This window comes from Hyaena hyaena, unplaced genomic scaffold (genome assembly GCF_003009895.1).
Source record: "Hyaena hyaena isolate Hyena2069 unplaced genomic scaffold, ASM300989v1 scaffold_347, whole genome shotgun sequence".
NCBI lineage: Eukaryota > Metazoa > Chordata > Mammalia > Carnivora > Hyaenidae > Hyaena > Hyaena hyaena.
In genome coordinates, this window is record NW_024080979.1 from 1,059,168 (window position 1) to 1,084,156 (window position 24,989).

General features: G+C 41.8%; 1 protein-coding gene across 1 annotated transcript in view; it reads left to right on the forward strand.

Moving 5' to 3' along the window:
- The window catches only part of PUS7 (pseudouridine synthase 7), a 56,013-nt gene that overhangs the window by 11,082 nt on the left and 19,942 nt on the right, over positions 1 to 24,989 (forward strand). Inside the window, exons 3-7 of the mRNA XM_039249780.1 lie at positions 2,069 to 2,153; positions 2,284 to 2,385; positions 4,728 to 4,872; positions 12,240 to 12,351; positions 13,932 to 14,009. Coding sequence (XP_039105711.1) covers positions 2,069 to 2,153; positions 2,284 to 2,385; positions 4,728 to 4,872; positions 12,240 to 12,351; positions 13,932 to 14,009 — 522 coding nt within the window. The remainder of the gene's footprint in view (positions 1 to 2,068; positions 2,154 to 2,283; positions 2,386 to 4,727; positions 4,873 to 12,239; positions 12,352 to 13,931; positions 14,010 to 24,989) is intronic.

Consider the following 24,989-nt stretch of genomic DNA (forward strand, 5'->3'; position numbering starts at 1 on the left):
AAACCGCGAGATCATGACCTAAGCGAAAGTTGGACGCTTAACCGACTAAGCCACCCAGGCTTCCCAAGGTTTCATTCTTTTTGATGGCTGAGTAATACTTCCTTGTGTATATCTACCATATCTTCTATATCTGTTCTTCAATTAATTGACATTTGGGCTCTCTCCATAATTTGGTGTTCTATTCCTTCTTTTCTTTAGAAATAAATTAGCAAGGGGCACGTGGGTGGCTCACTCAGTTAAGCGTCCAACTTCGGCTCAGGTCATGATCTCACAGTTTGTGAGTTTGAGCCCCACGTCAGGCTCTGCACTGACAGCTGAGAGCCCGGAGCCTACTTTGGATTCTGTGTCTCTGTCTCTTCTCTCTGCCTCTCCCTTGCTCACACTCTGTCTCTTTCAAAACTAAAAAAGGAGAAAGAAATCAGCAATATGTTCTGTTTAGCTTTCTATCCCCAAGAATTATTTACTGATGATCACAAAGGAATAGGATGGAGGAGAGCTGCCTAAATGAGCAGATGGAGCCATTTCAAGATAAAATGAGTAAATAAAAAATAGTTTTTGGGGCGCCTGGGTGGCTTAGTCGGTTGAGCATCTGACTTTCACTTAGGTCATGATCTCGCGGTTCGTGGGTTCGAGCCCCGCATCGGGCTCTGTGCTGACTGCCAGCTCAGAGCCTGGATGGACTGTTTCAGAGTCTGTGACTCCTTCTCTCTCTGACCCTCTCCTGCTCACGCTGTCTCTCTCTCTCTCTCTCTCTCTCCTAGAAATAAATAAAACATTAAAAAAAATAGTTTTTGTGTCAATCAGTGCTGTTCACTTCTTTAAAAGAAATTATTTTAAATGGTTAAGTTTTCTCTTGAATTGGTCTTAAAATCTTAAACCCTTAACTCTTTGACCTGAATGTGCCACATCTACAATTAAAAGAAGGTAGTCTTTGGAGCCAGAGGAATCTGGGTGTGAATCTAGACTGGTCACTCACTGTGGTTACTTAACTCCTCAGAGCCTGGTATCCACATCCAGAAAATGGGTCCTAATACTACCTTGGGGTTTTTGAGAGGGTTTTAAATAAGGTATGTAGAATATTTAGCGTAAAGGTAAGCTGCAGGGTGGTTCATAGTAGATTTACTGTGTTCTGACTTTTTTTAATGTTTTTATTTTTGAGGGCGGGGTGGGGGGGGCAGATAGAGAATCCGAAACAACTTTGTACTGTCAGTGCAGAGCACCGGGCTCGAACTGACAAACCTTGAGATTACAACCTAAGCCAAAGTCTGCTGCTCAACTGACTGAGTGACCCAGGCACCCTGACTGGGTTCTGATTGAATTAACCATGCCATGTTTTATGATTCACTTTAGTATGGACTGTTTCTATAATCAATAGGGTAACGTTGATAAGCTTTGATTTATGCATTTCTCTGAAAGAATATTCTAGAAGCTCACAAGGTCTTTACCTTACATTCTAATACAAAGCCAAGCTGTGGTGTAACATTCTTTAAGAAACCAGAAAAAAATAACTCCATATGAACGTAGTAATGAAGATTATTTTAAAAAATCCTGTTTTGGGGACGCTTGGGTAGCTCAGTCAGTTGAGTGTCTGACCCTTGATCTCAGCTCAGGTCATGATCACAGGGTCTTGGGATCAAGCTCTGCATAGCCTATTTAAGATCTCTCTCTCTCCCCTCTCCCCTGACTGGAAGTATGCTCTCTCTCAGGGCACCTGGGTGGCTCAGTCAGTTAAGCGTCCAACTTTAGCTCAGGTCATAATCTCACGGTTCGTGGGTTCGAGCCCCGCATCGGGCTCTGTGCTGACAGCCAGCTCAGAGCCTGGAGCCTGTTTCAGATTCTGTGTCTCCCTCTCTCTCTGACCCTCCCCTGTTCACACTGTCTCTCTCTCTCAGAAATAAATAAAACATTAAAAAAAAATTTAAAAAGGAACTATGCTTCCTCTCAAAAAACAACCCTGAATTTTTTTAAAAAAAATGTACAACAGTAAGGCTTAATGTTGATAAACGTCCTTAAATTAATCAAAAGCAAAATGTTCATGCTGTGAAAGTTTGTGTTTTCTTTTCATCAGATACTCTGACTTCGTTGTTCACGAAATAGGAAAAGATGGACAGATCAGCCAGTTGAATGACTTGTCCGTCCCAGTGGATGAGGAGGTGAGAGTGGCTTCCTGGCAAAAACCACCTTCTGTACAAACTAGCGTTTCTGAGAGGCCCCGGGTTAGGGAGCTCTAACAGCGTTGAATTCTGTGTGTGACTCACTGGGGGTTTTGTGGTTATTTTCAAGGACCCATCAGAAGACATATTTACGGTTTTGACAGCTGAAGAAAAGCAGCGTTTAGAAGAGCTCCAGCTTTTTAAAAATAAGGAAACCAGTGTTGCCATCGAGGTAAGTAGCACAAAAACATACATTTTAGGGTTTTCATTGCTTCTTTTTGGGTGAAAGTCTATAAGCGTCCATTAGAAAAATTATAGTAGTTGACAAAAGAATGACTTTGCTCTGTTTGACCTAAAAGAGCATTACACTGAAAGTGTTTTTATAGGTGGCAAATGACCAGTATCCAGATAAACTATAGCAAAGAAACAGTTATGTTTTTATTGTAAGAAAATTCTATATGACCACAAATCAACAAAGAAATGTGTTCTTTGGTGGGGCACCTGGGTGGCTCAGTCAGTTAAGTGTCTGATTTCAGCTCAAGTCATGATCTCATTGTTTGTGGGTTTGAGCCCTGAGTTGGGCTCTGTGCCGACAGCTCAGAGCCTGGATCCTGCTTTGAATTCTTTCTCTCTCTCTCAAAAATAAATAAACATTAAAAATTAAAAAAAAAATTTTTAGAGTGTTCAGACCACAGAGTGAACTACTGTCTCACATAGCGTCTGTAGCCAAAGGACTGCCACAGTCTGACAGATGTGTGGCCTGATAGGGAGGCCCCGGCCCTGCCTCCAGCAGCCTCTGGCTGTCAGGTAGGTCTTTGGAGGGAGAGGGGTTGGGAAAGAGGTAAGGGAACATTTCTTTGCTCAACTTGAGTCGGCTTCTGCTACTGAAGGAAAGGCGATTTAGCTACTAAATGGGATAATAGATGCTTATTGAAAAGCTTTTGTTACAAAAATTTTATTCTCGATTAGTGCTGTCCAGTAGGATTATGTGATCCATGCTTGTAATTTTAAATCTAAAAACTTAAAAAGGAAGAGGTGAAATTAGGGGCACCTGGGGGTCTCAGTCCACCAACTGTGAGATTATGACCTGAGCTGAGATTAAGAGTCAGATGTGTAACCAACTGAGCCATCCAGATGTCCCCCAACATTTGTTTAAATGCAATAAATGAAATAGAAAATGACAGTGTATTATACACATTAAGGATAAATGTTATTTTGTAAAATTAAAAAATTTTTTTAATTAATTTATTATTTATGTTGAGATAGAGAACATAAGCAGGGGCTGGGCAGAGAGAGAAAGAGAAAGAGAGAGAATCTGAAGCAGACTCCGTGCTTGAACCCACAAACCGTGAGATCATGACCTGAGCTGAAATCAAAAGTGAGATACTTAACCTACTGAGCCAGCCAGGCACCCCTCTATATTTTTAGTAAGGCAGTTGCACATGTTTCTGGCTGTTGACTCCAGATGTGAAATGTGTGTGAGACACATTCAAAAATTGAATAACAGTTCCTTAAATGATAAGTTTTTTTTTTTAAAGCTTTTTATTTCTTTTTTTTTTTTTTATTTTTTTTAATTTTTACTTCTAGGAGAGAGAGAGACAGCATGAGCAGGGAAGGGTCAGAGAGAGAGGGAGATACAGACTGAAACAGGCTCCAGGCTCTGTGCTGGCAGTCAGCACAGACCCCGACGCGGGGCTCGAACCCACGAACTGCGAGATCATGACCTAAGCTAAAGTCGGACGCTTAACCGACTAAGCCACCCAGGCGCCCCTTAAATGATAAGTTTACATTTTTTGGTGTTGATTTTTTTTCTTTATCATGAACACACTAGAACACCATTATAAAATAATCTAATATAGAATAGAATTCATTGTGAAGCAGTTGTAGATTGGAGTATTCAAGGGAATTGAGTTTCCAGTATCCCAAAGGGCACTGCTTGCCTCCATTTGCCTCTGTGAGCCCTGAGGCCTTTGCCCAGCAGAGTCCCTGAGCTGGGATATCTGCAGTGGGTGGCTGTGTCGCCCTCCAGCTGTATGGCTTTAGATCCTTCTCTCAGCCTCATTTTCCTGATCTCCAAGTAGGTATACTGATAGTGCGATAGGGAGATGATAAGGATTAAATAAGATAGTGACTCTGAAGTTCCTGGTACAGTGCCTGGCAGAGAATCCTGCTCCATGAACAGGCTCTTAAGATTTGTGGTATTATGAAGCTCTGAAAGATTGTTGAAGGGGCACCTGGTGGCTCAGTCAGTTAAGCATCCAACTTTGGCCCGGGTCATGGTCTCACAGTTTGTGAATTCGAGTCCCACATCGGACTCTGTGCTGACAGCTCAGAGCCTGGAGCCTGCTTGGGATTGTGTTTCCCCCTCTCTCTGCCCTCCTCACCTTGCCCTCTTGTCTCTATCTCTCAAAAGTAAATAAACGTTAAAAAATAATAAAATAAGATTGTTGAAATCACACCCATGTACTTCTGTTACTTTGCATAGTTGATGACTAGTGATTTTACAAATTCATCAGTAGTATTTCCCCATTTAATATTTGTTAAATCAGCAGTAACATGATTTGTTTTTAATAGGTCGTTGAGGACACCAAAGAGAAAAGAACGGTCATCCATCAAGCGATTAAATCTCTGTTTCCAGGATTAGAGACAAAAACAGAGGACAGAGAGGGGAAGAAATACATCGTAGCCTACCATGCGGCTGGGAAAAAGGCGCTGGCAAGTAAGTGTGCACGTGACCTGGCATTTCCTCTGTCTCCCGGTCACCAGTGGCATCTCGCTTCTCGTGTTCCTTGCCTGTTCATGTTCAAGGGCTACTTTGCTATTACGCAGAACAGGATATCAATCATGTCGTTCCTTCAGAGAAGGTGCATAGTATCATTTCAGATGCCCGTGCAATCTACAGACTGTCTGGTAGGGGGCATTAGGCCTCTGATGTGAGCGAAGATTTGCTACAGTTACCATGGTGCCCAAGAGACAGTCTTAGCAATTTAATATGTTCCCTGAAGAGCAGAGTGGGCTCAGTGGCAATTCAAGAAGAAAATGGAAGGATGTTGCTCATTCTGTATTCTTAATGGAGGAGAGAAAGCTTTCAGATGAACAAGAATTCCCAGTGGCACATCAGAAGAGCTGTTGCTTTCCAACCCCAAGTTCCTTCTTCACTCACACACACAAACATGGACACACGGCAGAGTGGCCCTCCACCCAGTCTCTTCTTTTGTTGCATATCATTCATGTGAAATGGGTGTGTGTCAGTGAATTTCTTTGATGTTTATGCTCACATATGTTTTCTGTAGCCGTATATACCTGCATATAACCTTAAGAAGATTAATTTTTCTTCTTTACCTGCCACATCAGCAGATACAATTCTAATGGAAATTACAGTGGGAAAAAGATACTTCCTCACCCTCAGTTCCTACCAGTGATGGCTTCTATTAGTGAAGAGTTGTTTCTAGATAAATTTGTTAGAGCAGAACTCCAGGACTATGTAACAAAAGACTGTTGGTGCAGTTAGTGCTTTGTGGATGTTCTCGTAGGTTAATGCTGTGAATGGATGGAGCCTTAATTGTTTACAAAGTATGATTTTAGTGAAATGGGGGGGGTGTATAACAAATGGGAGCAGAGTCAGGTTTAGTTAGCTGTGCCTGCAAAAACTATGTAGTCAATTCGGTCAGTCTGCATAGTGACGCAGAAATCAGAAATCTTGAGCATCTGGGGAAGAGAAGCTGGCCATCGGAGGTCACTTCTCAGTGGGGACCAGAAAGGAAATAAGATGATGTGTTCTGGAACAGCTGAGGGCATGATTGCTAATCGCTTCTCAACCCACAGACGAATGGCTTGGCTACTGTATGTTTCTTTGATGTCTGAGTCACAATGTAAAATAGTACCTTAGCAGGATTTTTTCCAGCCAGGGTTCTTCAGGAGAGTTAAACCTCATGGAGAATGATTTGGGTGACTGTTTTGCATTCTCCCAGGATTGGCAGATAGCTAGCAACTATTCTAGATGTGGAGGAGAGAGGGTGACTTACTGCAGCATTCAGTCTTAATTGTCTCAAGGAGCCCAGGCTGAGAACGGCTGTAGGGAGATGTCCCTTGCAGAGAGGCAGTCCACATCGGTCACCCAGCCTCTTTCAAAGGCAAGAAGAAAAGACAAGATTTTATTCTGCGGAGTATGGTCATAAGGAAGCAGATTGGCAAAGGCTGTATTTTGTTTTTTGACGGCTGCTTCTTGGAAATGATCTTTGTTTCTTAGAAGATGCCAGGCTTTGTGATCGGCAGGGAGGGATGCTAGGGCATTTGCAGGTCACTATGGACCTTACGGTTTTCCCACCCTTTCGCCTCAAGTGAGTGGTGCCAGATCTCTCATGTTCTGTCTTTATCCACATTTTCTAAGCTTATGCCACACCCACCTTCCTTTTTCTTTCCCAAATACAAAATTTCCTTCAGATTTTTCAAGTGAGGTGCTGAGCATGTATGACATGAGCCCTTGCCCTTACACATCTTCAATAAAATATTAATTTCTCAGTTTAAGAAGAAGCACGAAGCCAGGTCAAATTGGATCGTCGCTTGTAAAGAGATCTAAGCCTCTTGGGCTTGAGATGTGGCATTTGGTCAGAGATGGACTAGAGGTCAGAACTGTTGTCTCCTGCCTGCTCCTAGACCCAGACAGGCCCTGGAGAGCCTGTGTTCACCTCTTGCAGATCTAGCTCCCCCCACCCCCAAACCAAGAATATCATAGTTAAATACCATTGGAAAAGTAGAGAGAGCTGGGATGCAGAGACTGTTCTTGCCCCTGCAAATAGGATCCACTGCCAGTGACAGCTTGTCCTCTTGAGCTACCTTGCCTAGCATTTGAACGATTAACTTTTATTATTTTTATTAATTAATTTATTTGTTTTGAGAAAGAGAGCACTAACAGAGGAGGGGCAAAAAGAGGGGGAAAGAGAGAATCCCAATGTGGGGCTTGATCTCACAGTTGGTGAAATCATAACCTGAACCAAAATCAGGGGTTGGATGCTTGACCAACTGAGCCACTCAGGTGTGCCCCTGAATGAATTAGCTTTTAAAGCTTCATTGCAAAGAAAAGTTTATAGTGTTTTTGGCACTCCTTCCCTACCATACCCTGATATAAATTGTTATATATATTATCCAGCAGATTTGCAGTATTCTTACTTAAACTCTTCTCAGGTAGAGCCTCCATGCACCCTGAAACATGGGCATGGTGGATTCTAAATCATGGTGCCCAAACACTGCAGATTGCCAGCTGTTCTAACTCAGAGGTTATTTTGTTTGTTAATCCAGTCAGGTAGATAGGGTGTCTTGATTCACCTACCAAAACAACTTATGGTATTTTTCTGAAAATATTATTATAAATCATGTAATCAGGGAAATTAACTTATATTTTGAGATACGTGGTATATATTCCAGATGCCTCTAAGAATTTTTTTTCAAAGACTTAAGTAAAAGAAAAAGGAAAAATCTGCTACATGATATATAGGGTTCTCCATACTTAGGGAAATGAATGGTTCCCAGCAGGGACACTGGATGTAGGCATCCACAGAGACCAGCGGGTGGAAGAGCCAGACAGCTAAAAAGGAAACTCTCTGGGAGACTGGTGGTATGGAATCCCCAAGAAGAGTGACTGCCAATAACTGAAGGGATGAGCAGTGAAAAATATTGCAGATGAGTTCAGCAAGATAAGACTTCTGAAATATTTCCATCAGTTTTTAGCAACATAGAAATCATTGGTGTGTTGACTGTAGCAGCTCTAGCGGAATATGACTGGAAACCAGGTTATATAGTGAGTTGAGATATAAGACAATAAACACAGACTGCTTTTTTATTTTTATTTATTTATTTTTCAAAGTTTATTTTGAGAGAGAGCACACATGGGATATTTATTTTGAGGGAGAGCACACATGTGAGCAGAGGAGAGGCAGGAGTAGGAGAGAGAGAATCCCAAGCCGACTCTGAGCTCATCAGGAGGCCTGATGTGGGGCTGAACTTGTGAACTATGAGATCTATACCTGAGCCAAAACTGAAACTCTGACACTTAACTGACTGAGTCACGCTGGCACCCCCAGACTGGTTTCTTAAATAAGCTGGGGCTCCTGGGTGGTTCAGCCCGTTTAGTGTCTGATTTCAGCTCAGGTCATGATCTCATGGTTCGTGTGTTGAGCCCTACATCAGTCTCTGTGCTGACAGCTCAGAGCCTGGAGCCTGCTTCATATTCTGTGTCTCCTTCTCTCTCTCTGCCCCTCCCCAACTCGTGTACATATGCATGCGCGCGCGCCTTCTCTCTCTCTCTCTCAAAAATAAACTTTAAAAAACATTTTTTTAAAAATAAAATAAGCTGTAAAGAGGGACACCTGGCTGACTCAGTCAGAGGAGCATGCAGCTCTACATCTTGGGGTTGTGAGTTTGAGCCCCACATTGGGTGCAGAGATTACATACATACACACATACATACATACATACATAATTTTTAAAAAGCCTGTAAGGAGAAAAAGAAAGGAAAGCAGCATGGTTAAGGAGGAGGCATGGGTTTGACTTTTTTTTTTTAATTGAGAGAGGGCACAAGTGAGCGAGGGCAAAGAGAATCCCACGAAGGGCAGAGAGACGGAGAGAGAGAGAGAAGCAGGGCTTGTGCCTACCTGAACAGGACTCGAACTCGTGAACCGTGAGATCATGACCTGAGCCAAAGTCAGATGCTTACTGACTGAGTCACTCAGGTGCCCAGGTTTGACTTTTAAAATGAAGAGTCGTGGGCACATTGGTATCCTGAAGGGAAAGAGCCAGGGGAGAGGCAGGCAGAAGTTATGTCAGGAGAGTGATAGTGGGTGGAGCCGGACTCGAAGGGTGCTGCAAGGTCGGTGTGCAGGGGTGCAGTCATGGAAATGGCCTCGAATAAGGAGGAAAAGAATGTTCTGCATGCTGCCCCATCCAGTCACCTTTCTTGAACTACATTTTTCCTTCCTTATTCATGAGGATTGCTCCTCAGTACATGAATCTTCCTGAATATGATTTCTTCTGCTGGCTTCTATTTCTGCTGTACTGAGGCTGCCGTATCAGATCATCAGAAGGTTGCTTCCTGTGATCTCAGCCTGAGAATTTTTTGCATTTGAATTTTAAATCAGAGTGTCTCCAAAAAAACTGAAAGTTATTTTAAATTCTCTTAAATTACAAAGCTACTCACATCCTACTTCGTGTTCTAAGGATTCAAAGTTTTAGAAAGTCAAATCACTCAAAATAAGTTGAGACTCATTGATTTTTCCGTTATTCAAAATATTCCCAGTTAACTAATGCATATGCTTGCTATTTTGTATACTGAGTGCACTTAGAAAAAGAACCCTTGTGTCTGCTTTTGACAGAGGAGATACTTGTATGCATGCTCAGTGCTTGGTTCTGCTAATAAAAGATGCATGTGTGTGAGCCAAACTCATAGTCGGTTGTCATGGTCTCCCTCAAGGTGTAATAGCATTTAGTTTTTTCGCCTTGTGGCTTCATTTATTTTTCGCCATTATAGTTGTCTGTGAATGTTCTGAAGGGGTCATTAAGGAAGAGTATAGCTACAATTCATCAATTTTCATCACAAGGTTTTATTAACTTTTTATTATGGACATTTTCAGAAAGTTTCACAAAGTAGTATTGAACCACTGTGTACCCCCATCAACCCTCGTCAAGATTATTATATTAACATTCTCTTATTTTTGTTTGATCTTTTCTTCCCACTTATTTTTTCTTGTGAAGTGTTTTAAAGAAAATTCTACATAGCACTTCATTTCACTTGTCGATACTTCAGTATGTATTTAGCAGCTAAGGACTAAAACCTCAGACCATATCACATCCAACATAAGGAACAATAATTTAATATCTAATACCCAGAGCACGTTCAGTTTTTCCCTGTCTCAAAAATGTCTTTTACATACAGATAGCTTGTCAAATAACAATAGAAACAACGTCCAAACATTTCATTCAATAGACAAGTTTCTTAAGTCATTTCAAATCCCTTTTAATTTATCAGTTCTGGAGAACTGTTTTCTATAATGATTCTTCAAATTTTTTTCAAATAAGAAAGTTTTTATAATTCACTGCAGGAAACTCATGAAACCCAGAAAAACACAACAGTAATTACATGCAGTGTCACCACCAAAAGATAATCATAGGTAGCACTTTGTGAAAACAAGTCTCTGGATGCAGAAGCACTTTGTATTCAGCCTTTCTTAAGTTTTTATTTGAATTCCAGTCTGTTGACATACAGTGTAATACTAGTTTCAGGTATACGATATATCATATTCAGTTTTAAGCCTTCTGCTACATACCACGAGTATAGACAGTGTACCCTTGCAGCTTTGGGGATGCACTGACATGCCATTGTGAGGAGGTGAGGAGACTGAGCCAGGGAGGCTTGTCCCTGTAGGTGAGTTTTCTCCTCGTTCACCATGTGCCTCTGCGACATTCCATTGTTAATGTCTGAATGGCTGTTCACCACCACACGACTAGCAGGTGCCGTAGCAGACCTCGGTACCTGTCCATGCGATCATTTGCATGTTCACCTCTAAAGCACTTTAACAGTATTATGAATTAAACATTGCTCTCTTGTGCTCTTTATGCTATGCATTTGGACAGAGGTCAGAACTGCAGCAGGTAAGAGTGGTTGGTGTTTCATGTAGATAAAATGAAATGCCAATGATTTTTCTCCCAAGTGCTAAGTATAGACAGTTTTGCTTCACTGTAGTGAGCTGGAAGGAAAGCCAAAAATAATACTCTTATTCACAATTTTCCGAGGATGAGTTGTGAGGAATTCACACCAGGAGCCAAAGAAATCCTTTTTTTCTCCAAGACAGAAAAGAGTCACATTCGTATTTATCAGAAAGGAAAAGCCGATCGCCAGGCATATGTGCTGTGGCGGTTTTCCGAGATGATTTATTGATTCGTTTGTTCTTTAGATTGTAGCATAAATCACTGGCCTATCAGGAATGCTTTTAGCCTTGACAAAGCCAAATGTCTTAGCAACTTCAGTGCTGGGAGTTTCTTATCTCTGTGAAGAGGAAGGATTCATGGGTTCTTGCTAAAGAATTCTTTAGGGACAAAGACAAAGGAACATTTTTAAAAGAAGACGACTCTTAGGGATTGTATGAAATATTTTTTCATAGTTTTTCTTTCACGGAGTTAACAAATCAAGTGAATTAGATGTGTTCAAGTAACAGGTGCAGCTGTGTGTTGCTCCAGACCCACAAATATTATCATACCGTGTCTGAAAGTGTGGTTGTGGCTTACATATTTTTCCCAAAATACGTTGATTTTTCAAAATCAAAGTTTAAATCCTAATATTTTTTTAAAAAAATCTGTCTCTAGATTACAGTATAGTTAAAATGTTCATTTAAAAGAATATTTTTGAAAGTTCTCCAAGGACTGGACAGATTTGTCAGTGTTCAAAAAGTTGAACAAAGTAACTGTTGTCCAGAAGTTAACATTTAACCTGGCTTCATTTTTAAAGTTTCCTTTTCCCCAAGAATAATTACCCATTTTGTTTTGAATGCCAGCTGCTCTCTCTGTCAGGTAAACCTTTGTAAACCACCTAGTATTAACTAAACTTTTGTGACCGAAGTGGCCTTTGGAAAATTTGAACCTGTCACTGAGGCAGTTTCTCACAATCTTTATCGTATCCCTGAGGAGGCATCCAGCCTGGGTGTGTGAACACCTGATCGAGGATACAGAGCAGGATGTATAGATTCCACCTGGAGTGCTGTTTCCCTCTGGACTGCGTGTGTTCTAGAAAGCCAGTACCCACCTAGAAGCCATTGTGTTTCTCTGTGTGAGGATTGCTGGTTAGTCTGACTCATTTATCACACAAACTGCCTTTCAGCTTTTGATTGTAAATACAGACAGATAATGTTGCATACCCAATCACAGGAAGTATAAGCCCTGTAGTCTGCACAACTGTAACCACTCAACCTATATTTCTTGTCAGACAAGGTCTGATTTCTCAGAGTTTTTCTGGTGGAAAATGAGCTTGTGGGTTTCAGAAGGAAAAACTTAGATCATTTTTATTATGGTGCATATAATATTTACTTTTTTGTCTTTAAGATCCAAGAAAACATTCTTGGCCAAAATCTAGGGGAAGTTACTGCCACTTTGTACTGTACAAGGAAAACAAAGACACCATGGATGCTATTAATGTACTGTCCAAATATTTACGGTGAGTGTCTTGTTGTGCCCATACAAAATCCTCTTATCATGCTAATGAAAAAGGAGTGGGAAAATAGGCAAACGGATAGCAAATGTGCCTCCCAGTTATAGTTTCCTTAGACGGTAGGGTGAATTCTTTTAACCTTCTTGCAGATTGCCAATGATCCCAGGTGGAAATTCTTTATGTAAGTAGTTCACATAGAGCTGAGTGTTACTGGTCCATCCGGCTGAAAGTAAAAATAAACCTGCTCTCCTGAAAGCCCCCACTTTGATGTGTTTGCAGGGATTTGCTTTACTAGACTGTAAACTCTTAATTTTTGGAGATTGACTAGATTGAAAACCTGAAACCAGTCGGAGTGGCTCAGAGGAGTGCAGATGTAGCAGAGATGCAGGCTCTGAGGATGCACCAGTGCCGGAGGAGTTTTCTTCAGTCATGGGTATAGACATGCAACAAATCCATGTGCAGTGGACTTTTACTTTCTGCTACATAGTGAACCCATTTTACACACAGTACCCAGTGTGATAGTGTGCTGTGGCTGCCATAACAAAATACCACAGACTGGCGGCTTAAATAACAGAAATGAATTTTCTCACAGCTCTGGAGATGAGAAGTCCCAGGATCAAGGTGTTAGCAAGTTTGGTTTTTCTCTGAGGCCTCATTTTGGCTTACAGATGACTCACTGTCTCTCCATGTCCTGCCACAGTCTTCCCTCTGTGCGTGTGTGTCCCTGGAGTCTGTGGTCAAATTTCTCTTCTTTTTAGAACACCAGTCAGCTTGGATTAGGGCCTACCCTGCCTGGCCTCATTTTAACTTAACCCCTTCTCTAAAGGGCCTATCACCAAATACACTTACTGCTCTAAGGTGCTTGAGTCAGGGCTTCCACATACGGATTTAAGGGGAAAATCATTCAGCCCGTAGGACGCAGTACTCTGTAAGCGACATTTTATTTTACTCTAGTTGCTGGCTCTCTGGGAAAGAGTCAGTGGTGCCTGTCTGTACCTGAGCCTGGGAGACTAGACCACTGGGGGTGGGGGGATGCGAGGGGTGGGCAGTTCCTCTGGGATTTGCAGTTGGGGAGTGCACTGAGTTCGAGAAGTTTTTCCTGTGGTTTTCCTTGTCATGTGGAATGGCTTCTATAAAATACTTCTTAATTAACGTAGTTACTTATACTTTTACACCAAATTATTCAGATCCCTGTTTTAGCATTTGGCTTTCTTAATGCAAAGAAATAGCATATGTTTTTGGAGACTTCACATTACTATTAACTTTTTAAAAACTGAAAGTGTAAAGTGGTTACAGTGGTACGGTATCTGGAATGAATGGCTCTTTACCTTCACAGGTGTGTAATTAATCTAATGAATGGCCTGTGATCAGTTGGAAATGCATTGTGTCCTTATGGTTACTGGCCAGCAAGTCTTTGAATGACCTGTTACTCACTCAGAGCCACAAGTGTTCTAAGTCGGGCCCTGCTAAGAAAGGAGTTATTCAAGCGGCATTTTACTTTCTTGTATTTATTTTTAATATTAAATTGTGAGAAATACAGTTTCCTAATGGTGTGAAAGTTCATGTGTTTGTTTCTGTCTTACCAGAGTCAAACCAAACATATTCTCCTACATGGGAACCAAAGATAAACGGGCCATAACCGTTCAAGAGATCGCTGTTCTCAAGTAAGTGTAGAGTACGTACTGGCTTTCATTCTGTAGAAACCCTAGCACTGCCTTCCCAGGCCCTCAGCTTCACTGTGGGTTTACCTCTTCCCTCATGAAACGGTGCCTCTGCTATGTAAAACCTCACTTTTCTTATCTTTCTATCCCAAAAACTCCTTTTTCTATTTTTTTTATCCGTATTTCCTAATGTTTTTACAGCAAACAGGTATCATTTGTGTGGTTTTTCAAAGGGTTTTTGTGGTAGAGCCAAGAGAATAAGTGCTTCTTTCTCTCCTTCCTCTCTTTTGTTCATTCATTATTAATACAAGTTATTTAAAATTTAATTACACAACAGTGAATGAGCTCTCTTGTTACACACTAGGGATATACAGATGAAAAGATGGTCTCTGCATTAGAAGCGATTACAATTTAATGGAGCAGGCAGACAAGTAAATCAGAACTTTATCACGATAAAGGCTAAGATGGCGTTTGTTGGGAACGTTAGGACAGACCTGACAACAAAGTGTGGGGCTCGTTGTCGGGGGCAGGCCAGAGAAAGCTTGCACAGAAAATGGGATGTACGAGTTTTCATCTAATCAGGGCTTCTCCACCTGCGCTGTCCACCTTTTGAAGTAGATAATTCCTTGTTGGGGGGACTGTCCTGTGCATCATAGGACGTTTAGCAGTGACCCTGGTCTCTACCACTAGATGCCAGCAGCATTCTCCCCCAACCCATTCCCTGACCCCCCAGCTGTGACAACCAGAAATGTCTCCAGATTTTGCCAAATGTCCCTTAAAGGGCAAAATCGCCTTAGTCGAGAACCACTGGTCTAGATTCTAGAAGGAGGAGTAGGAGTTTCCTGGGGCCGTGGAGGGTCTGAGGTTGCTGGTTTGAACCAAGAAGACAGCTTGTGAAAAGACACTGGAAGAGAGTTGAAGGGCACAGCACATGGGGTACCTGGCAGGCACTTGAGTCTTGAGGAGCTAGCAAGAAGTAAGACTCAAGGGAAAGGCAGAATCCGGATCTTGAGGGGCCCTGTAGGTCATGGTGAGGATCTTGGACTTGACCGTGATCTAATAAACAGAGGGGATTGTGTATAGGGACAGCAATAGAGGTTGTGACTAGAGCAAGTGGGTGACCCTAAAGATCAGGGCTATTGCCATGTCCTAGGCTTGGGAGAACCGAGCTCTGAACCCAGCCAGATTAGTGAAAGGAAGTGGAAGAAATGAAGTCAAACAAATTCAGGCTTTCATCTTACGCACCCCCCGAGGTAAGGAGTGGTGGGAGGGAGAAATAAAGGGACAGGAGGTAACTTCTGAGGGTTCTTTGTATGTTCATTATCTTGAATGTGGCGATGGTTTCCTGAGCTTATACACTTGGTAAAACTTGTACATTTTGACTAGGTACAGCTTACCACAGGTTAATCATACTGTAATGAAAAGTAAAGTCATCTATACTTGCTGTTCTCACTTAAATACATCTATTTATTTGTAATTCCTGTATCTCTTCATAAAGAGAATTTGAGGTGGCATCTCCTCAAATTGTGCAGGGGACTGCACACCCCTGTAGTCTGCTTCTTTCCCACTATCCTGATTCACTTGAAATGATGTCGGGATTAAACATCCAGTTGCATCCTGCTAGATTTTCCAGTCCTTTTCCTCCTTGACCTTGGGTTGGAGGCAAGATGTAGTAGTAAAAGCACAGCAGGAATGTCTGGTCTCTGTGATTTTTCTGTGTGTGCCAGTGCTGTTGTGTGAAAGAGAGCAGCACAAGACACCTGAAGATGTTCCCACGTGGTGGCCTGTTCATGTTCTTCCTGTGACACTCAGAACGCGGAGTCGTCTGCTGAGAGTAGAAGGGGCAGGAGTGGGGAAGGGAACTTGAAAAGAGGGTGAAGATTTGAAACCACCTTCGTGGGGAGTGGGCCAGTGGGCTTGCCTGAAACGGGGACCAGCAGTGACTTGAGGGCTAGGTTTTCCAATCCTCCATGGATGTGGGACGCAGAAGGTTCTCACCTTCCCTTAGATCCCTTTGGGATCTAAAATATTGTAGTCAATAAGTTAGTTTTGTTTTCATCACAGAAGGATGGGGTAGAAAATGAAAGTTCTGCCATAGTTGTACTCCCTCCGAGATCGCCTTGTTCACAGCTTGGTGTGGTTTTTTTGTGAGTGACTATTTTTTCATGTGAACCAAAATATTGTTATGAAATGTGTTCTCATGAACAGAAAATGGTGTACCTCTTTCCCCTTTAGTATGTAGCAAAAACTTAAATAGTTGGCGAATCCTAATTTATGAATTGTTACCCTGTTTGGGGATGTTGACATTGTTTCCCATTTTGCTATTATAAGCAATTCCACGACAGACATATTGGTAGCTAAATCTTGGCGCACATCTGTGAAAACTCCATTGAGATAAACTTAGCAGTGGAATTCTGGCTTAAAGGGAATGTGAAACTCTAGGTTTTGGGTTTTTGATAGCAAGGCCTAATTATCCGCTGGAAAGGCCCTAACAACTCATCACCTCTATACTACTTCCCCAGAATCCTCCCTGACACAAGTTGTGATTAAAAAAATAACAATAATTTGCTAATTTGAAGGTCAAAACATGGTATCTCATTATTTTAGATTGCATTGCATGATGTGAAATCTTTGAATATTTGGAGTGAAGATATTTTCTCTCTCGTCCTGGTCAGCCACCAGGTGTCCTACTTGATCACAATGCTGCTCTGTCTTCATGGCTCTCTGCTGCTTTTATCATCTTCCTGTTGACTTAGTAAGAAGCCATATTAGACACCTCAGTGCTGGCCCCTGGAAAGCACATAGCACTTATCTCACGGATGCAGGCTACACCCTTGGTTTGCTTAATGGGTACACGGGGCCTGGCAGGCGGCCTTTCCCGTGAGAACTGGTGGACAGGATAAACCCTCTCTGCCACACAGGCGCTTTAATTATTGCTGAATCGCTCAATCCTGAGGATAAGCAGCACTGCTTTTCAGCTTCGTGTAACTCTCCGGCCACCTATCGTTTTCACAGGATCTTAGGCAGGAACAGCCTCATTCAGAATGATTTGTTTCTTTCCTTGCCTCTTCCTGCCAGTCTCCTTTCTGAGCCCCAGCCAGTTTCGCTGGCTTTGTTAATAAGGGCTGTTTATGCAACATATTGCTTATGTTGGCTCCTGATGTTTAAGAGTGAGATTTTTAGTATTCCCAAGTTGTTCACAGAATTCGCTATGAATTTACAAACCAGAGAGCTCTATCCACGATTGTCAAAATTACAGCTGTGAACAGTATCGTGAAGATACTGTCCATACCATTCCATCTCTTCTCAGGGAACTCCCATTCTTCAGCACGGAGTATAGCTTTTGCTTTCTCCTTTGCCAGTGGGATTCAGAAATATGTGTCTGCTGTATGTTTAAGAATAGGCAATAGAGGGGCACCTGGGTGGCTCAGTCAGTTAAGTGTCTGACTTTGGCTCAGGTCATGATCTCACTGTTCGTGAGTTCAAGCCCCACGTCGGGCTCTGTGCTGACAGCTCAGAGCCTGTAGCCTGCTTTGGATTTTGTGTCTTCCTCTTTCCCTGCCCCTCCTCCACTCACACCCTGTCTGTCTCTCTCTCTCTCAAAAATAAATAAAGATTTAAAAAAATTTTTTTAAAGGATAGGCATATGTGATGCAGCCATAAGAAGGAATGAAGTACTGATAGGTACTATAGCATGGGTGAATCTTTAAAACATGATGCTTAGTAAAAGAAGTCAGAAACAAAAGGCCACATGTGATCTGATTACATTTATATGAAATGTCCACATTAGAGAAATGTGTAGAGACAGAGTAGGTGAGGGCTTGCCACGGGCTGCAGCGAGAGGGAATGGGGTCAATAGGTGTAGGGTTTCTTTTGGAATCATGGAAATGTTCTGGGATTAGATAGTAGTAACAGTTGCATAACACTATGAATGTACTAAAAACCGCTGAACTTTATAATAGTTAAAATGATAAATTTTAGGGTTATATAAATTCTGTCTCAACTTTAAAAAGCGAGAAAACAACACAGCTGTCGGGCACGTCCATGGCCCTCAAGGGGTACTCTCAGAATCTCCCCAGAGCTGCCAAGTTGCCTTAAATGTTTTGTGTCTTTGTAGTAGTTACTGACGAAAGAGGAGTTCCATCCTTCTCTTCCTCGCTCTGTGCATCCTAATCCCTCTGCCTCCTGAATTCTTTGGGATGCAGTTCCTGGGTTAGTTTATGCCTTGTGGTTCCAGCAAGTGTCCCCATCATTCACTCAATACCTCATGGAGCTACTGTCTAAACAGCTGGCCCAGGGCGGGACCTGAGCTGCTCCATGCTGTGTGGTCCTCGGGTTGGACTGGGCATTGGGGGTGGAGCGGGAGGGGAATGGAGTAGGAGCTCTGCCCGTTTCCCAACTGCTCTGGCTAGCTTCCTACATTTTGTGTTAATTAATGGGGCAACGACAGATTTTTTTCCTCGAGAAATCTGGTCAGCCTGCTTCTGCACGTATTGAACTAAGCTGATTGATATGCATCAAAGAATTGATTATCTTCAGAAAGTATAGGGAAGTTTTCAGCGAAGAAAGAGAATTCTGTGAGATGAAATGGAAGCTGATAATGAGAAAGAATGAAATCTGGCCATGTGTAGCAACATGGATGGACCTTGAGGGTGTTATGCTGAGCGAAATAAGTCAGGCAGAGAAGGACAAATATCATATGTTTGCACGTATAGGAGGATTAGGAGGAACTTAACGGAGGACCATGGGGGAGAAGAAGGGGGGAAATGGTGGGGGAAAGGGAGAGAGGCAAACCATGAGAGACTCTTGAATGCTGAAAACAAACTGAGGACTGATGGATGTGGGGGGAGGGGGGGATGGGCATGGAGGAGGGCACTTGTGGGGATGAGCACTGGGTGTTATATCGAAACCAACTTACAATAAACTATTTGTAAAAAAAATAAAAAAACAATAAATTTAAAAAAAATTTTAAAAACTAAAAAAAAAAAGGAAGCTGATATTATATAGGTGAATTTTAAACAATTTCTTTAACTCAGTATCAGCATGTTTTTAACTACAGAGTAAGATAAAACTTGCCTGTGAATTTTTCATGAAACATTGGGACTTCGGACACTGCAGGGCACAGTGCACACCTCTGTGGGGCCGCTTACCTGACCAGCTATTTTGGGTGTATAGGCAAGGCACTTCGGGGCAGAGCTCAGCCTTTTATGCAGGCCCGGGGCCTAGAAACCACTTCCAGACATACCCACACACCCCCAACTCTTGTATTTCCAGGCCACAGCTGGACCATGGCTCCCGCCAGCAGGAATGCGCTCAGGGACCAGTGCTGAAACCAGTCTAGGGTATAAAGTGTATCATTCAACAAAGTGAAGCACAGATGCTCTTCATTCAGGTGGTTCTCAGAGTAGCTGTCTCTTCAGAGGAAACCTGAATTTAGAACAAGTTCAGACTTTCTTATGTGCAGTGATATATTATGCAGCATTATTTATAATTTTGAGAAATTATGAACGACTCAAATGGCACAAATTGGAGAATCTTAAGTAAAAAAGTAAATTTCAATTGATGAATTATTTTCATCCATATTATATTATTTCTAAGTTTATTTTATTTATTTTAATTTTCATTTTGTTTATTTATTTTTGAGAGACAGAGAGATAGCATGAGCAGGGGAGGGGCAGAGAGAGAAGGAGACACAGAATCCAAAGCAGGCTCCAGGCTCTGAGTTGTTAGCACAGAGCTAGATGTGGGGCTTGAACTTGTGAACCAAGAGATCATGACCTGAGCCCAGGTTGTATACTTAACCGACTGAGCCATGCAGGCATGCCAGATTATTTCTAATTTTAAAAACCTCTTTACTAAAGTGTTGTCATAACAATATAAAAATATTTTAAGATGACAAAATTAAAAAATCTTAAATGATGGGCACCTGGGTGGCTTACTTGGTTGACTGTCCGACTTCAGCTCAGGTCATGATCTCACAGTTCATGGGTTCAAACCCCACATCGGGCTGTGTGGTGACAACTCAGCCTAGAGCCTTCCTCAGATTCTCTCTCTCTCTCTCTCTCTCTCTCTCTCTCTCTGCCCCGCCCCAGCTCGTGCTCTGTCTCTCAAAAATAAATAAACGTTAAAAAAAAAATCTCAAATGAAAGGCCAATGTCTTATATTTTTAAAGTTTATTTTCTTTCTGAGAGAGTGCAAAGAAGGGGCAAAGAGAGAGAATCCCAAGCAAGTTCTGCACTATCAGCACAGAGCCTGACTCAGGACTCGATCCCATAAACAGTATGATTGTGATCATGACCTGAGCCAGGATCAAGAATCAGATGCTTGGAGCACCTGAGTGGCTTGGTTGAGTGTTGCTCTGTCTCTCTCTCCTCTCTCTCTCTCTCAAAAATGAGTGAACATTTAAAAACAATATTATTTTTTAATGGTTTTTTTAATGTTTGCTTATTTTTGAGAGGAAGAGAAATAGAGTGTTAAAGCAATTTGATCTTGGCATGTAAGTTGGTAAAATAGAGACCCACATCCATCCACAGATTTAGTATGTATTCATAGTAGCATTTTAAATCAGCAGAGGGACGTTTGGGTGGCTCAGTTGGTTAAGTGTCTAACTCTTGATTTTGGCTCAGGTTATGATCCCAAGGTCATCAGATCGAGCCCTGGGTTGGGCTTTTCACTGAGTGTGGAGCCTGCTTCCACTCTCTTTCTTTCTCTTTCTCTCTCTCGCTCTCGCTTCTTCCTGCCCCCACCCCTGCATGTGCTCTCTCAAAATAAACATTAAATTTTTTTAAAATAGACTATAAAATCAGCATAGAAAAAAAATGGTTGAGTCACTGAACAGTGTTGAGAAAACTGACTAGCCATCTGGAAAAAAAAAATTATATTGGTTCCTTACCTCCATTCCCTATTCTAAATAAATTGCAAGACGATCAGAATTTTAAACATAAAAGCCAAGCGTATGAAAGAATTGGTGATGACTTGTTTTACATCTTGACCTAGTGCATAAAGTGGCAGTGCTTTGCCATGTCATGTCTTTTTTTCCCCCCACACACAAAGAAAACTTTCATTTGCAGCAAATAAGGAGATTGGGGGAAATTGCTTCCAAAGCCGTGACTTCTTTTTGCCAGATATTAACGAAGCCAGTCAGACAGGAGAAGCTGGGGTATCACTGCACAGAAACACAGATACAGATATGTATATATATTTTTTGTAGCCAGATCCTTGGTGCAGTTTTTATACTCCACAATGTACCTTTTTTTTTTTTTAATATTTATTTATTTTTGAGAGAGAGAGAGAGAAAGAACACAAGCAGGGGAGGGGCAAAGAAAGAAGGAAACACAGAATCTGAAGCAGGCTCCAGGCTCCAAGCTGTCAGCACAGATCTGGCCCAACGTGGGTTTACACCCATGAATTGTGAGATCATGACCTGAGCCAAAGTCAGATGCTTAACTGGAGCCCCCTAGAAGTCCCCACAATGTACCTTTTTAAAAGCACATAAAGCAGAAAGGCATGTGTGATGCTGTTAATTTAAAATGTAGAGTTTAAGCCACTGAGCTGCAGCTGACCTGGTTGCCTGTGTGTGTGTGAAAACCACTTGCTCTTTTCATCCCTTGACCTCCTCATTGCTTAGCATGAGGAGCTCCATGGTGTAAAGCAGGGCGTGAGAGAAGGAAAACCTTCCCAAGTCAGCATCACCTATCCCGCTCCTTTCTAAACGATCCACTTTTGGCATCAGAGGCAGGCTGGGGAGTGAGAAAAGGAAGTCCCCCTCTAAGCCCCTGAAACAACAGTGCCCAGAGTTCTTTTATTTTTCTCCACAACCAGTGGAAACTCGTAAAACCCCAGTAGTGAAGATTAGCGTGTTAGTGAACGCGTGGAGGCCAAAACTCTGTAAATGAGCCGTGATAAAAAGTAACCACTACTCTAAGCTAAAACAAAACAGAAGTGCCCTTCTTACTAGGGAAAAAACAGTAAAAGTACTCTATTTATACTTGACATATTTTAATAATAATCTCTGACTAGGAATACTCTAAGTATGACTTAAATTTCAGAACTATTAAAAAAATATTCATGAACGTAACGACAGTTTTACTCTGTAGTCCTTATTTACAGAAGAATGCCAGTTAAAGGCAGGAGTGGTAGTATAGAAAAACACTCACAAACTCGCAATAGTATTTGCTTCAGGCCATACGAATCCTCAGATACCTGAACAGGCAGATGCAAGACTATGGGAAAACAGGGTAGGTTGCCCAGTTTTTAAAATATCACCCTTCAGTTTACTAATTACAAAGAAGAGAGGGGTGCCTGGGTAAGCATCTAGGTTCAGTTCGAGAGTTCGAGCCCTGCCTTGGGCTTCCTGCTGTCAGTGTAGAGCCCATTTCAGATCCTCTGTCTCCCTCTCTTTGCCCCTCCCCTACTCAGGCTCGCTCTCACTCACACACACACTCTCTCTCTCTCAAAAATAAACATTTTTAAGTGGACTGATGGATGGGTGGATGGTAGGGGAGAAGAGGGAAAGGTCCCATTATGGTAGAAAACTAGCAAATACCATCCTAGCCCAATGATTAAATTTTTTGCCATCAGTGATGGCCAAACAGAACATTATTGCCTTTTGCTGTGATAACACTGAAAAAGCCACAGTGTCACCTAAGTAATGTGTTTACCTAAGCCTAATCCTGAGAAAACAATCTGACAAATCCAGATACAGAGGCACGGTGTAAAACAGCCGGCCTGGATTCTGCCAGAAGTCCAACAGCGGTGTAATGCGAAAGGCTGGGCAGATCCAGGTACCTTAGTGGAGAGTATAACTGGACGTCCCAATGGCAGTCTGCGGTCCTCAGCTAGATCTTGAATTTAAGGAGCTTAAAAAAATAGAAATTATGTTATTGGGGAATTGGGTGATTTGGCTATGGACTCCTTGTTGGTAGTGTCGAATTTCAGGTGATGCTTCCCGAGTGGGACCCACTTGGTTAGGCGGGTGACTCTGCTGCTTCCAGGAGACACTCACACAGGTCTCTAAGGGTGATGTCTGCAAATAACTCGCGATGGTTTGGTGAAGTATTTACTATGTGAGTGTTTATAGACCTAGAAAGAGATATAAAGTAAATCTGTGGAAAAGTTAACATTTGGTAAATCTCCCAGCAAAGTATAAGTATAAACTACTCTAAATAAACTAAACTCAAAATGGGAGATAAGATTTGCAAAATATGTGGTAAGGAGATTTCCTTACTGTATGAAAACAGCAATAAAAATAAAAACAATCAAAAATAGGTTTAAAAAAAAAAAGAAAAAGAAGGTGGGGGACACCTGGATGGCTCATTTGGTTGAGTGTCCCAGCTCTTGGTTTCAGCTAAGTCACGATCTTGTGGTTCGTGAGATCAAGCCCGGTGTTGAGCTCTGTGCTGACAGAATGAGCTCTGCCCGAGATTCTGTATTTTCCTCTCTCTCTGCCCATCCTTCGTTCACGTACATGCTCGAGCTCTTGCTCTTTCAAAATAAATAAGTAAACACATTTTAAAAATAGGTTTAAAAAATGGGTAACAGGACAAACAGGCAGTTCGCAGTCAACACATGTAGAAATGTTTAAATGTTCCTCACAATAGGAAGTATGTACGTAAAAACCAAGGTAAAATACCGTTTTTAATAGACTGGCAGTCAAAAAGATTTATAATGCGCTATGGGAGAAGACACAGGGATGTGGCAGTAGGCACTTACATATTAATAGTGTGAACATAAGTTGAAAAAACATTTTTGGAGGGCAGTAGGGTTTCAAATCCACACCCAGGGATTTATTCCAAACATGTACCTTTATAGATGCACAAAGAAGTATGTGTAAGGATATTTGCTCTAGAATTCTTTGTGATAGCAAAAGATAGGTAGCAATTTAAATGTCCATGGAAGGAGACTGGTCACATAAAGGATTAACTGTCCATGTGGGACCAGCCATCCTTGTACAGCTGGCCAAAGGCTGAGACAGCTTCAGAAGTACTGTGTGAATAAAGGAAATGTCAGATATTCTTTTTTTTTTTAAGTTTATTTATTTTGAGAGAGAAAGTGCAAGCGGGAGAAGAGCAGAGAAAGGGAGAGAGAATTCCAAGCAGACCCCGTGCTATTGGCACAGAGCCCAACACAGGGCTTGAACCCACAGACCACGATATCATGACCTGAGCCAAAGTCAGACGATTAACTGATTGAGCCACCCAGGCGCCCCATCCGATATTCATTTTTAAGTGGAAAAAGCAAGATGCTGAACAATTTCTAATGTAACAAAATTTGTTTTCTAAAAGGGAGGATCTGGGTATTAGTTACATGGTCATGTTCACTTTGTGAAAATTAATCAAGCAGAACACTTAGGAGTCGTGTATTTTTCCATATATATGACATTTGTGTTAAAAGCTTCCAAAAAATACTTAAAAGAGAGGAGATAGTAGGTACTTACATGCTTCTATATACAGAAAGTGTTTCTGGAAGGAAACATAGGAAGCTGTAATATTGGCTGCTGGTAGGGAGAGGTGTTAAGGGATAGAGAAAGGACAAAAGGTTTTCAGTCCTGTATTTGTTTTTCCTGCGTACATTACTACTAGGGAATTTTTCATGAACACGTTCTAATACATTTTAAATGATAGCAAGGTACAAATTTGTGGTAAGATTCCATCTGTAGCTCTATCTTTAATGTGTTTAAGAAGAAAAGAATGGAGGGGCAACGGGGTGGCTCAGTTGGTGAAGTGTCTGACTCTTGATTTCAGCTCAGGTCATGGTCTCATGGTTCGTGAGTTTGAGCCCCACATCAGGCTCTGAAGCCTGCTTTAGATTCTCTCTCTCTTTGCCCCTCCCCTGCTCTCTCCCTCTCTGTCTCAAAACAAATAGACTTAAAAAAAGAAAAGAATGGGACAAAAAAGAAAAGAATGGGAGCAATTACAAAGTTAAACGTTAAGCTTTTTTCAGGTGATGAAACTATAAATTGTGTTTCTTTTCTTTGTACTTTTC